The 15,370-nt window shown below is 34.7% G+C and overlaps 1 protein-coding gene across 8 annotated transcripts in view; it reads left to right on the top strand.

The window, feature by feature from the left end:
- EXOC2 (exocyst complex component 2) overlaps window positions 1-15,370 on the top strand; it is a 262,089-nt gene that overhangs the window by 125,103 nt on the left and 121,616 nt on the right. For all 8 annotated transcript variants that reach the window (XM_028511621.2, XM_036026609.1, XM_028511622.2 and 5 more), the window contains one exon: window positions 6,010-6,128. In XM_028511621.2, coding sequence (XP_028367422.1) covers window positions 6,010-6,128 — 119 coding nt within the window. The remainder of the gene's footprint in view (window positions 1-6,009; window positions 6,129-15,370) is intronic.

The following is a 15,370-nucleotide window of genomic DNA, read 5'->3' on the forward strand; positions in this document are numbered from 1 at the left end:
GTCAGGAGATTGATGAAATTATGAAAGTGAAGACACTTAGAAGTACCTAGTGTAGGATACCGAAACTTTTGTATACTAATAATTTGTAAGTACTCACTTTTTTTTACTTATTATTTTTTAATTATAAGTACTCATTCTTTAAGGGCAAGAATGAGTACTTATTCTTGCCTGTTTGAGGCAAGGAAAAGTAGCATTGTTGCTTAGTCACCTCTTCCTCCTGCTCAGCAAGGGTTTACCTAACCTAGTGGGATGGTTTGGGTGTTGCACCTTGTAAGCATCCTTAGGCCACAAGGCAGGAACTCCCCATATGGTTGAGAGCACAACATTGTCACACACTGTATGGGAAATTCTTCATGACACAAAAGTGGGTCATGGCTCAACAGTAGGGAAAATTCTGAAAGGTTTTGGTCTTGAAAGAAAGTGGTAAACTTTTTTAAAAATAGCAGTAATATGGAAAGTGGTGGACACACAGGGTATAAGACTTTCTTTAGAAAGAAGCAGTGTTGCAGAATGGAAGCTAGCTGTTCACTTTGGGTGACTTGAGTTTTCTTTTTCAGTTTATTCATTTATGAAATGGACATCCTAACACAATCTATATCTCAGGGTACTTGCACAGGGAATCAAGAACACCTTTAAGAATTTAATATAGCACCAGGTGCATAATAAGTACTTAATACATTATATATATATACATATATATACACATACACTATATATATAGTGTTTATATCAGGATTTGGAGACATAGCATGTAAGTTTAAGCTTTTATATCTATGATTTAAAAATATGAACTTTATTTCCTGCTGTCGTATTTTGAATATGACCTTTGTTCTCAGAATAAGCTATTATTTTTCAGACTTAATACCCTTCCTCTTTAATTAATGAAGTTTTTTTGAATATTCAGTAGTCGATAATAGATTACAAACATTGAAAATAATTTCCAGGTATGGAAAGAGGGTCTAGTCTGAAAGCTGTTGCTTTGTTTGTACTTGTGGAGGGTCCATATTCAGATTTGTGTTCCTAGTGCTGCAAGATTACAGCGGGACTGTGAGCCATTGTCATTGTCAGCATATTCATGTTGCTGAACAGGAAAGGGAGAGAAGGCCTTCTCAGTGGCGTAGAGAACACTGAAATTGATTACTGCCACTATCCCTCATCAGCAGTGTGCCCAGACATTATGCAAGATGCACTATGTTTATCATTTCTGACCCTCCCAGTCATCACTTAGGGGCATTTGTATTATACCCGTTATACTGGTGAAGAGACTGAGCCTCACATGTTATTGATTGTTCAGTACATGCAACTAGTAAGTAGTAGGACTCTGGTTTGCCTGCTTTCAGAGTCTGTTTTGATTTTCTCTAAGCTACCTTCATAAGAAAGAATATATTTTTTAAAGACTTTAGTTATTAATTTTTAGGGGAAGAATGGGGAAAGGAAGGAGAAAGAGAGGGAGAAAAACACCAGTGTGTTGTTGCCTCTTGCCCACCCCCAAGTGGGACCTGTACCGAAACCCAGGCATGTGCCCTGGCTAGGAATCAAACCGACGACTCCTTGGTTCACAGGCTGGTACTTAGTCCACTGAGCCACACCAGCCAGGGCAGTACTTTTTTTTTTTTAACTTATGGAGAGACATAGTTCTGGGATTGTTAATTGTCTTGTCCAGGATACAGTTGGTTAATGTTTCATCTGTGTTCTGCTGATTATTCTTTATATTTATTTTATTGTTGATATTTATCCTATTAAATTTTCTGATAGTAATGTATTAAATCTTATTGAGTGTATGATATCTTTATATAATGAATTACTGTTATTAGATAACTAATGTGTAGTTCTTACAACTGTTTAACTTACTGGATAGCATTTAAAAGGTGGTAGGCATTAAAAAAGGTTGTTTTAAATGACCTATTTAAATGCTTTTTTTCCTGTTATTTTAAAGGAAAAAGTATAAAAAGGTCAATAAAAATGTATAGCAGTTCATTTATTTTTTAATCATTTTATTTTTGATGAGCTTTGAAAAAAATACTAAGCAACTCTATTTTTCTTGTTCTAATTAAGTTTTTAGTTATTAATACATAGGAAAAGTAACATTACAACCAGGTCAGATATCTGTTGGACTTTGGTATCTATGATGATATGTATGGTGAGTATCTTAATGGTATAGAGACAGCTTTCTCATTAATTAAAAATGCATCTTTGTTAACTCTCATAATTGAAGCTATGCATGGTATGAATGAAAATCAGGTTACTACTATGTTGTCTTTTATTCTGTTTTATTGAATTAAAAACTTTCTAATTATTTTCAGTCTCATTGTTTTGACCTGTTTTTTTAAGCAACAAGCAAAGTTTCATATACTTCTTTCAGTTTCATGTCAGTGTGATACTGTCTCTTGTGACTGTTAAAAATCATGTCAGAATGTGACTAAAAACATTACTTAAAATTTAAACTATTATTATTTTTTATTTTTTTAATTTTATTTTAATCATTGTTCAAGTACAGTTTTCTCCCTTTTACTCCCATTCCAGCCTGCCCACCCATCCCTCCCTACTTCCCTCCCATTACCACCCACCCCTAGTTTTTGTCTATGTATCCTTTAAATTTGTTCCTGTAAGCCCTGGCTGGCGTAGCTCAGTGGATTGAGCACGGGCTGGGAACCAAAGTGTCGCAGGTTTGATTCCCAGTCAGGCCACATGCCTGGGTTGCAGGCCATGGCCCCCAGCAATCGCACATTGATATTTCTCTCTCTCTTTTTCCCCCTCACCTCCCTCTCTAAAAAATAAATAAATAAAATCTTTGAAAAAAATGGTTCCTGTAAACCCTACCCATTCCCCCCTGAAATTCCCTCTTCTCTCCCCTCTGGTCACTGTCAGTCTGTCCCCTATTTCAGTGTCTTTGGTTATATTTTGCTTGTTTCTTTGTTTTGTTGTTTAGGTTCCTGTTAAAGGTGATATTATGTGGTATTTGTCTTTCACTGCCTGGCTTGTTTCGCTTAGCATAATGCTTTCCAGCCCCATCCACGCTGTTGCAAAGGGTAGGAGCTCCTTCTTTCTTTCTGCTGCATAGAATTCCATTGTGTAAATGTACCATAGTTTTTTGATCCATTCATTTACTGATGGGCATCTAGGTTGCTTCCAGCACCTAGCTATTGTAAATTGTACTGCTATGAACATCGGGGTGCAAAGGTTCTTTTGTATTGGTGTTTTAGTGTTCTTAGGATATAGTCCCAGCAGTGGAATTGCAGGGTCAAAAGGCAGATCCATTTTCAGTTTTCTGAGGAAGTTCCATACTGCTTTCCATAGTGGTTGTACCAGTGTGCAGTCCCACCAACAGAGCACTAGAGTCTCCTTTTCTCCACAACCTCTCCAACATTTCTTGTTTGTTGCTTTGTTTATGATGGCCATTCTGTCTGGTGTGAAGTGGTATCTCATTGTGGTTTTAATTTGCATCTCTCTGATAGCTAGTGATATTGAACATCGTTTCATGTGTCTTTGGATTTTCTGTATGTCCTCCTTGGAGAAGTGTCTGTTCAAGTCCTTTGCCCATTTTTTAATTGGGTTCCTTGTCTTCTTAGAGTGGAGTCGTGTAAGTTCTTTATATATTTTGGAGATTAAACCCTTGTCTGAGGTATCATTGGCAAATATGTTTTCTCATACAGTTGGTTCTCTTTTAATTTTGATACTGTTTTCTTTAGCTGTGCAAAAGCCTTTTATTTTGATGCGGTCCCATTTGTTTATTCTTTCCTTTATGTCCCTTGCTCTAGGAGACATGTCAGTAAAAAAGTTTCTGAGTGAAATATCTGAGATTTTCCTACCTACGTTCTCTTCTAGGACTTTAATGGTGTCATGCTTTATATTTAAGTCTTTTATCCACCTTGAATCTATTTTTGTATAAGGTGGATGTTGGTGCTCGAGTTTCATTTTTTTGCACATAGCTGTCCAGTTCTCCCAACACCATTTGTTGAAGAGGATATTTTTACTCCATTTTATGTTGCTGCTTCCTTTGTCAAATATTAATTGACCGTAGAGACTTGGGTTTATTTCTGGGCTCTCTGTTCTGTTCCATTGGTCCATGTGCCTGTTTTTATGCCAGTACCAGGCTGTTTTGATTACAGTGGCCTTGTAGTATAGTTTAGTGTCAAGTATTGTGATCCCTTCTACTTTACTCTTCTTTCTCAAAATTGCAGCAGCTATTCGGGATCGTTTATGGTTCCATATAAATTTTTGAAGTGTTTGTTTTATGTCTGTGAAATAAGCCATTGGTACTTTAATAGGTATTGCATTGAATGTGTAAATTACTTTGGGTAGTGTGGACATTTTGATGATATTAATTCTTCCAATCCATGAACACGGTATATGTTTCCATATTCAATAGTTTAAAAATTAGAAAGAAGCAGTTTTTCTATATTTTACAACTAATACAAATCTGAGGATGTTATATGAGTGAAAGTGTTTTGAGAAAGTGTTGAAGGAGTATTTTGGTGGCAAAACAAACCTACCTAAAGAGAATAATAAAACCAAGTCTCCCTGGCAAGAGAGGATAAAATCACATGTTTTATTGAGAAGTGACACAACATACTATTTGCTATATTTATCTTCAAGTGCATAAAAGAAGGAAGTCTTGTGAAAAAGGTAGAATCAGATTGGGTTTTGAAAGCTTTGAAATGAATTATTTATGCCAAGCTAAATGTAATTTGTTAGACTGAGGTTTCTTCTAGGGATACTATTAACTGACTTGTTACTCTTGTACAGACACAGCTTATTTGTAGCCTGTAAATAGAGAGTCACAGGGAGGAAGAGAAGGGCCAGCTCTCAGGGCTATTTCTAGGGCAGTGTGAGTCAAGCTGTTTTAAGGGGCACTTTTGCAAGACAAGCAAATGCCCAGTTCTTCTCAGAAACCAGGTTGTCTTCATTAGCCTGGACAGTCAAGGTCAGGATGGATAGTTCCCAAATGTGATGTGAGATTTCTTCTCATCATTGTTTTTATTGCCAACTTACTACAAAATGTTTCTCCTTTAATTAGCTGCTAATTGAGATGTCTATGAGTGAGCAAATACCCAGCCCTAGAAACAGTGGGAGAGAAGCATCAGAGGATTCTCTGAGTTATTAGCAGTTGGCTTAAGGTCACAGCTTCTAACCATTAATTAAAATTTACCATCAAATGAAAACCTTTAATAGACAGCTTATTATCTAAGAGTAATTTTAGGACAATGAATTCAGCTTTTGGAGTTGATTTAATTTGATTTAACATGTTACATTTATATATTTTGTGAGGGCTGAACACCAAATCTTGAATGATATTTGACATAAATTCTTCAACTGAAATCTCTTTCAGTTTTCTATCTGGGTTTGGATATTTTCTGTACAAAGATCACTTTGAATATTTTAAGAACTATATTACAACTATGAAAAATGCCCATCTATGCTATCTTTTCTAGAAAAAACACTTTCTTGGTCATGGATTAGGACTTAGACTTTAGAGGTACAGAAGTGCTGCTTGTCACCTAATCTCTTTCAGTTAACCCTTTTTTAGATTGCTAGAAAACAGTGTCACTGTGCCATCTAGTGGCCATATTTTAGACCAGAAAGGAATTTAAAAAACCTGATATCAAAAATAATATTCACCAAGTGTTTTGTGCTGCCTCCCACCTGTGTTTTATATAATTACAGAACTAAGTAGAAACACTCTGTGAATTAAGTGTAAATACATATAAAGGTAAGTTCTCACTTAGCTTGTTGGATCATCATAAATTATCTTCTTTGTTGTCTTTATAAAAAGTCTTAGTTTGATAAAATACAGCTTTATTGTTATTTTACTTCATGAAAAGAAATTTGAATCTATTTCATTTAGAGCTAAATATTAGAGACTAATCTGACAACTGTTTTACTAATTGATAAAACTTTAGGTTTTCTTAAAAAAGGTGATGGTTTTGAAATACGTTAGCTTTTGTTTTATCCTTCTTTGTGGCCGTGTAGAGGAAGCCTACTTGGTCAGCCTTGGCCTTGCTTTTTCAGGTACCTGGCTGATCTTCATGCACCTGGTGACCCTGCTTGGCAGTGTATTGGAGCTCAACACAGATGGATCCTTCAGCTTATGCACAGCTGCAAAGAAGGCTATATACAAGATCTGAAAGGCAAGGCTGTTCTCTTCTGGTGCATTATGCCACTTTATATTGTCATTTTAACACAGTAAGGAATGATTAGTTATTTTTCTTGATATCTCTGTCTGTGGTGGGTGTTCTGTCCTCCCCACCCCATTCCAGTTAGCATACCAGAGTAACAGAACAGAAAACTCTTTAAATATGCCTATTATTGTGGATGACAGGCAGTATTGACAAAGATTTGGTTTAGGAGACAATTAAACATTTGTGAGAAGCAACCTGATGTTAGAAATGATACTAGTCTTTGATGAATGCTGATAGTCCACTTGTTATTTTTTCAAATATATGTTGAACCCTGCTGTATACCAGGCACTATGCTAAGTACAGATAGATACTGAGAAATAAAACATGGTCCTTGCCCACATTGGATTAAACATGTAATTAACCCAATACAAAGAGGTGCCAAGTGATAATGAAGAAAAATAATGGTACTATGAGGGAGGAGAACCGAGGAGAATGTTTTAGATGGTTGGTTGTCTCAGAGAAGGCTCCATGTAAGCTAAGAGCTGGAAGCCTTCTGGGCCCACTCCAGCTTGAAAAAAGGGCCAACCTTTGCAAAGACCTCAAGGTAAGTTTGAAGGAAGAAGTCCCGGCTGCATTCACAAACACTGAATGTCCTGAATGCTGTGTGTCAGCCACTGTTAGGTGCTAAGGATACAGGGTCAGTATTGCAGACAAGAGCCTGGGTCACATGAGGCTTCCAAAATAGCAGGGGAGAGGCACTTGGAAAGTGACTAGTAGAATATAATGTGCTACTTTTAAGACTGAGAATTTCCAAGTGCCACAGTAGCACTTAGGAATAGTATTTCATCCAGAATTTTGAGGTCACAGAAGTGGCAGTCCAAGATTTGAAGAAAATGCCACATATTTTCAGATGTCTGTAGGGTATCTGTGTTGGCTGATTGAAAGAGGTGAGGAAGAAGAAAGAGATAAGAACCAGTCCAGGAATAAAAGGCAGGATGTGTAATGGATTTCAAGCAAGAGAAACCCACTGAATTCTGTGTGTCTAGACCTTAGAGCATGATTGGAGTTGCTAGAGTCTGAATGGACTTTGGTAGCTGCTGCTTCAGGGGATTTGGACTTTATCCAGCAGGTGCTGGGGGATCCATTAGAAGTTTTAAACAAGAGAAAGACCCAATGAGATTTATTTTTTAAAGATGACTTTGTCTTCCATGTGGTGAATGGATGAGAGGGTGTAAGCCCAGAGCATTGAAACTGGTTAGGAGGTTGCTCTGGCAATTCAGGCATCTCGCCTGGCATGGAGGGTGGTGGATATGGAAAAAGGGATGGATCTCAGAGCTGTTACAGAAACTGGAATCTCACCTTGGCAGCTAGTTAGGATGATGGCACCTTTGAGTTAGGGGACCTAGAGGGGAAAATAAGTTTTTCTTTTTTGTTTGGATGTGCAAGTGGAGATATTCAGTGATAGTTGGATTTAAAGAACAAGAGGCTTGAATGTGGTCCGCATATTGATGGTCCTGGGAGGTGATGCTTTTACCGAAGAAGATGCAAAAAGAAAAAAAAAAAGCAATCCTGAAAGTGATATTTACTAGGCTGATAGAAGAGAAACCTGCAAAGGAACAGAAGAAGGGGTATTCACAGGGCTAGGAGGGAAATAGGAGGGTATAATATTGCCAAAGCAAAGAGGAAAGGAATGATCGGCAAGGGTTTTAAAAGAAGAGTAAAACACAGAGGTGTTCTTTAGCTTTAGTACTAAGGCCGATGGTGTTGGCTCACACAGAGGCAGTGGCCTGAGATGCTAAATAGATTTTATAAAATAAGGCAGAGTGATACTTTTAAAGTTTCCAGGAGTCCATAAAGTAACATGAGAACAGTCCTTGCACAGAGGGAAGTCCAACAAAAGAGGTCACAATTATTTATAATACTTATAGCACAGTTTTGTCATGAATTAGAGTACTTTCTAACTGTCTCTTCTTTTCTAGTTTTGAATTTTAGGAAAACCTCAATATTTCTTTGATTCCACATCAAAATTCCTATTAGTGTCACTATTTTATAGCTTTAGCAAGTGAAAATGACATCAAATGGTATACATAATGGTATTTAGAGGGCTTTATGTATTTGTCAATTGAATCTACCCTGGTAGTCAGGACTCTAAACCTTGACTGCCTGTCAGAATCCACTTGGTGGTTTTAAAAACTACTCCACCCCATTTCTACCAAGTACATTAGTTAGAACCTCTAGCAGTAGAGTCCGGGCATCAGTATTTTTTAAAGATTTCAGATGATCCATGTGTAGCTAGAATTAGTCAATGTACCAGATGCTATACAAGGGACTGGGAATACAGTGGTGAGCAAGACTGACATGGTCTCTGACCTGTTGGATCTTACAGCCCAGTGGGAGAGATATATATTTTAAAAAATCATGTAAGTATTTATTACATAAGTATAATTGTGAAAAGTGTTATGAAGTGGGAAGTACAAAATTCTATTCCACACTAGTAAGGGGTAGGTCCAAGGAAGTTTTCTCAAGGAGGTGGTATTTCCATTGAAACTAAATGACAGAGACCAATTATCCAGATAATTGGAGGAGTAGTCCAGAAACCCAGTAGGTTTTCAGTAAATGTCACCTCATTCCCAACTCTTTTAATACAGTGATGATACGCTCCAGATAACAAATAAGATACATGATCTGATAAAGGATTTTCCTATTTAGCTTATAAGAAACAATCTGACTGTATAATTTGATTATGAAAATATTTGAGGTTTTGGGATGTGTATATATTTTGAGGGCAACATAGAGACTAATTCAGGTTGGAAATTGCATATATCTTATTGTCACATCCATACCTGAAATATCTGATAACCATTATTATATTCCTAAAGGTCTGAATTTTTCTTGAAGATAAATGGAGAGATATTTACCTAATGGGTTTTTTCCATTATCTTGATGTTATGTTTTCATCCAGAACTGGAATACATCCAGTTCTGTATGTATTCATCCAGAACTGCTTATGATCAGTATTTCTGGGGGGAAAAATGAAAATAGCTTATATATAACTGGAGACCTACTTTTAAAATTTATTCTGCCAAGCTTGTCACAAAACTTGCTCATCACTTGTAAAATAGTTAGAAGAATGTACAGTAAATCCATTTGTTAGTGACAAGCTCCTAAAGTTATTTTCTTAAGTTGGTCTTTTGATTAGGAAGTAAAAAACAATTTATAGCCCTTTGAACTTACTCTACAGAGTTTGATGACAAGACAATGTAAATTCCCTAAATTCATTAGTCAGGTGTTTGTAGGTTATATTTTAATTTTCATTGACATTCAGCGGAACATGCTTATCCGTGTCCTTTTTTTCTTTTTGTCAGCAGACATTACCAATATAAACAACATGGGTAATCTTAACATATAGGAGCTTTTTAATTGGAAGATTGGTATGCTGTTTTGCTCTCACATCAGTTTTTTTACATACTTAAAAGCAGAAAGGGTGATATAATAACCTCCCATGTTTCAGCAATTATCCACTCATTGCCAAGCGTATCTATACTCTCATTTGTTTTTACCCCACCCCTCGCCCTGCATTATTTTTGAAGCAGGTCACATCATCATTTATACTTATTTCAGTATGTAATTTTAAAAGATAAATATGTTTTTTAAAAACTAACTGTGCCCTGGCCACTGTTGGTTAGAGCATTGTCCTGTAAACTGAAGGGTTGTGGGTTCAGTTCCTGGTTGGTGCACATGCCTAGGTTGTGGCTTCAGTCTGGTCAGGGATGCTTATAATGGGTAGCTGATCAATGTTTCTCTCCCCTTCTCTCTCTTCCTTCCCTTTCCCTCTCTCTAAATAAATAGGTATGTCCTCAGGTGAGGATAAAAAGTAAATAAAGTTAAATCACAACCCATGTCTATTAAAAATAGCTTTAACCAAAGCACCATTATTATTGCCTAAAATATTATGAATGAATTTTTTTATAATATCAAATATTCAATTAATTTTCAATTTTGAAGATAGTTTAATATCTTCAGGATTTTGATACATTAATACCATGGCTTTTTAACTTCCTATAACAGTGCAAAGGCACATGATATAAAATCTGGCATAGAAGTAGACAGAACATGTGTTTCCTAGAATGGAAGAATTTGCTATGTATAAAATATGGTTGACCCTGGCTACTTCGCACTTAGATACTTTTCTGACTGTCATCATTAATGCATGTATATGTCATTGGTTACATGTTAGTTATTTAATCTACATTTATCTACATTTATATAGGTAATATAATTATACTATGTATTATATCATGTATGTATAAGTATATGCAAATATTATTTACCTTAATTATAAGTTTGCTGGGAATAAGCACAATTTTTATTTCATGTAATCTACAATGAGTTGTTCATGATAGACTCATAAGTGATATTTATGAGTACTCTAATTATGTTGTATCTAATATAAATATAAGGTAATATGGGGAAAAAGCTCCTGAATATCTTTTGAACTTTCTATTGGACATCCTCTCATAATTATGACCTTTTGTATATGGAAGAAACCTGGGTGATTGTCTGCTACCAACAGATGTTTAATAGATGACTTTAAATCCATTTTGCATGTGAGGAAGGTATCTCAAGAGAACCTAGGTAACAATTCAGCTTCTCCATGTCCTGAGGAGTGGCAGAACTAGTGAGTGGTTCAGATTTCTCTCCATCCCACCAGGGTGCACTCCCTCTGAATCAGGGAGGCAAGACAGGAAGTTCCATAAGACCTCTCTGTATTCTATTGTTGGAGCAAGTATTTCCATCAAACAGGATTTTTGAATATGATGAACATAATAATGACGTTGTCTGTATTTCATCTAGTACTTTGTTATAAAGCTTCATTGTTTTTATTCAGATATACCCAGGAACCTATTTTTAAAATGAAAGATAGTTGCATTTTAAATGTAAAGAATGAGTTGTAAATTATTGTGTTGTAATCTGTGCTTGGAATTTTAACACTGGAGAAGAGAAATAATTGTAATTTTTTAAGTAAACTCACAGGCAAAACAGTGGTTGAGAATTGAGACAGCCTTGTGAAATAAAATATAAATTTAAATCAGTAGACTATAAATATGTCAGACAGGAAAAGGTTTCTTTATATCTTTTTAAGTAAAGCTGGTCTTGAAGCATACATTTAATTAACATGAAAGTTTTTTGAGTCTTAAAGTCTTTACATGGTGGTTTTGGGGAAAAATGTTAATTGTATTTATTTTGTGGTCTTCAGAGAAAATGTTATGAGCAAAAGTTGGTGATAGATTTTTCAGAGACAACAGTTCTATATTAAAAAGTTACCTTTCTAGCAAAGAGTCTTTTATATATGAAGCATTTGTCAGCAGAGGTTGTCATAAGGCTGATGTTCTTATGAACACTACATTAGATCTTTTTCTGGATTCCAGATTTTATAGTAATAACACATACTGAACTAAGAGGATGATATCTTTTATATTAAAACACTAGGACATGAGAACAGCAAATTATCATTGCACCTTAAACTCACTTTGTCACTTATCTCCAAATATGCCTCATTTCCTCTTCTGTGGCCTACATCTCTGTTACTCAAATATGATATTTTGATTTTTCTAAGGGGAGACAAAGATAGGAAATAGAGATTATAACATTTTAAAAACTCATCTTGAAATCTTTAATACTAATGGAAGAGTGATTTTTTTCAGCCTGAACCAATTAACCATTTTGCTTCTTGTCCTGTATTCTGCGACCAGCCCTGTGTCCTGAATTGTTGCACACGGAAAACTTTTACCAACTTATAAGAAGTGTCATTTTTCCCTTAAAATTCCTGTGAAACAGACCCCAAATTAGACTAAGTCTTCAGGTTTCTTGCCAGGAAAAGCCTTTGGTTAACCCCCTACTGACATCCCCAAACAGGACTTTTAAAGGTAGACTTCAAAGGTGTTTTTTTTCTTTGTTCGGAAAATGAGTTTAACTTTTAAAATATATGTTGGCTATGTTTAATAATTCAAAGGAAAAGGTTTCAGCCTCCTCACAGAATAATTATTCCCTTCTTTCAGATTTGTACTTAATTAGGACTTTCCAAAAGGACATATTAGAATGGGGAACATTGGAGGTCATTAGAATAGGAGTGATAACTTAAGAGATTTTTTAAATAGTCACACAACAGAAGGAAATACATTCATATGTGACTCAGGTTTTCTTTGAAAACCTAGATGTATGTTGCATCAGAAGGTCTTATTCTGAATCATCGTATTGTGGATTTATTGTAGATTGTAGATTTATCGTAGAAGAAAAATAATGAGAATATTTTAGAAGCTGGACTAAATATCTACTATTTTAGTTACTTCAAACATTGAGTAGATTATTAGATTAATTACTTGCTGAAATAAAAATGTTTATTCAGTGACCTAAAAATATAAAAAAGTCTGTCTGTATTTTTAATTTAAAAGCTCATAAAATGCATGCATAAATTATACTTTATAATGTATGTATAATTTTGTGAATTTACACAGTACAACCAAACTGTATTTTTTTATATTTCTCAGCCTTTATGTACATAACTTATAGTTTGTTTTGAATTAATAAGGTATTAATATAATTCTGGTATATCCATAATGCAGGTTTAGTTATACTTACCGTACACTAGATTAAATGTCAACGTCTGTTAAGAAACTGTCAGAAGATTCATCAAATGTTCTGTGGGACTAAAAAATATCTCCATGGTTAAAAAGATAGTAAAAATGTGTTTTTATATACATTAAATATTTAAACAAAATTATAATTTATATTTTTAAGTTGTTACAGTGAAGTACATTAGGAAGATTTTTAAATGAAGTTTATTTTCTGGAGATTTAAAAACAGTTTCTCTTTTGAATGTTTATCAGAACATTATGAACCCAGAATAATATAATTGATTTTAAAGGAAAAAAGGAAAGGCACACCTGCAGTAAGAACTGATATGAGACATTAATTTGATTTTTACCTTCTCCTTGCAACTAAGTCTCTTCCAGTATAGATCACTCAACCCCAGCATTATTTGCACACTTCTTCTTTTGTGTGTGGTGACCAGAGTATTTCTTAAATTGACTTTAGAAGATGAAAAGCTTCTAAATGCTTCTAGTGAGATTTTATTTATTCGCTTTAAGACTTATAAGCTATGAGGCATATATGTTGAAGAAAGTAGATTCAAGAGAGAGAAGTAGAAGAAAAGTACCAGTTAATAATTTCAATGAAAAAAAATCTCTCCAGCAAAGTGGTGGTCTGATTTTCTTTTCCTTTGTGTTTTTTTATTCCAGAAAAAGGAAAAAAAAAACAAACCAGGTGATATTCAGTGTGCCATGAGCTTTATAATTAATTGTTTACTTTTTGAATTTTTGATGCATCCTATTAGAAATTGTTGCTATTGTTTATAAATAGTATTGTTTATATAAGCAGTTTTAATTATCTAAATGCAGATCAGCAGGTTTTTACATAATTATACATTTGTTTTTAAATTTGATTTGAAAATATAATTTTAGCTTCCAAATTAAACTTAAGACTAGTAATTAATGCTGGTATTTTAAGCAGGTTTTTTTTAAGTCAGTAACCTAGGAGTTTGATTTACTTTATGAATACCATAGCATTTGTTTGTAATCATGCATAGTAAAATAACAGCTGTTGAATATCATAGAAGAGAGCTGGATTAAGTTCTCTTTCCTTGTTCCTTCTATTTTATACTAGATTCTATTCACTAATAATGAATGATCTATGTATCTTTGTTAGATCAGGAAGGCCAACAGGCTTATGTCAAAGACCTTTTTACTTTGTTATTCTGGCAGCTGGTCGTTCTCTCCTGTATTGCTTACTGTATATCTGGAAGAGGATTTCTTGTGGCTGGGAGCCATTTCATGTCTAAACTATGTACCCTTCCTTAGAGAAAAAAAATTTGACAGTGAATGTCATGAACACACATTGAATGCTAACATTAACTGGTAATTTAAAATAGTCATCATTATAAATATTTTAATTCTGTATTCTGCCGTTTTGGTAATAACTCAGTTGCTTATATATTTTAAGCATGTTTTCTCTACTTAAATATTTATAAATATAAAAATTGTAGTACAGGTATAGTACTGTAATTAAACATAAATAATTTTATTTATTTACCTATCTTGCTTAGATAGCCAATGTTAGCCCATAAATGCTTCTTCAAAGTTCACACTGTAGTTTTGCTTTTAAAACAGCTTTTCATTTTGCAACTGTTGTTGTGAATAGTGTTATATCAGAAACATAACCTAGAACCTGTTAATTACAATCTGACATCCTAAAAAGTGAAGTAAGGTGTGTTAAATATGTCTTCTTTTGTTTAATTTGACTAAATGATCCCATTTAAATTGAGGAAATGCTCTTGTAGGAACTTTATATATAGAAGCATAAGATCAAAAAGAACATTTTTTTATCTATCGACACAGGTCTAATTCATAAGGAATTTGTAATTCCGCCTTGATATACTTGCCTCTGCCCCCCAGCTTTGGCATTGAAATTCTTCTGTGTGTTGTGCTTGAAAGAAATCCCATCCTGCCTTGTCTGTGGAGGCCCCTGGCCCCTCATGTTTGGTCAACAAGCAACAGTGGGTGGTCGTGCTGCACATGGGACAAGGGCCTGCTGTGCTCAGGAAAATGTGTTCAAAGTTGTTTAAGGGCAGTGAGGAAGTCAGCTGCCCTTCTGAGAGTTGGGACCAGTGTTCCCCACACTGTTGTAGATTGTGAGAAAACTTGTAAGAGGGATGAAGGATGAGAAAATACAGTGAATTTATTCACCTGGCTCCACATTTGCAGGCTTCCCTGAAGAAAGGTCTCTTCTGCCCTTTATGTTATATAGGGTCTGTTAAAACAAATATTGACTGCTTTTCATTTAAAATAGGGAAAACTTGCGTATTTTGAGTTGAAAGGATTTGACTGATACATGATGAGGTTTCCTGGAAGTCTTATGGAATACTAGGTATATAAGCATTTTCTAAAAAGTCTTCTTAAAGGCATTATCAGTTTTTTTTTGTAAGAAAGCAGAGTTTTAATGTAAACCCTTAAGATTTTAAGCTTTACAGATCATGTTTTCAGATCTATAGGTTAGCATAAAGTTGAAGACTTCTTACCAAGTAGAAATCTCACAGTTGTTGGGAAAAAAAATAGCAAATGTTTCAGTTTGTAAATAGCAAATTGTAAAAGATTGTTTATTTTCTCTTAGAAAATAAAACACTTGAAACTTTAATT

This window comes from Phyllostomus discolor, chromosome 5 (genome assembly GCF_004126475.2).
Source record: "Phyllostomus discolor isolate MPI-MPIP mPhyDis1 chromosome 5, mPhyDis1.pri.v3, whole genome shotgun sequence".
In the NCBI taxonomy this organism is placed as follows: Eukaryota; Metazoa; Chordata; class Mammalia; order Chiroptera; family Phyllostomidae; genus Phyllostomus; species Phyllostomus discolor.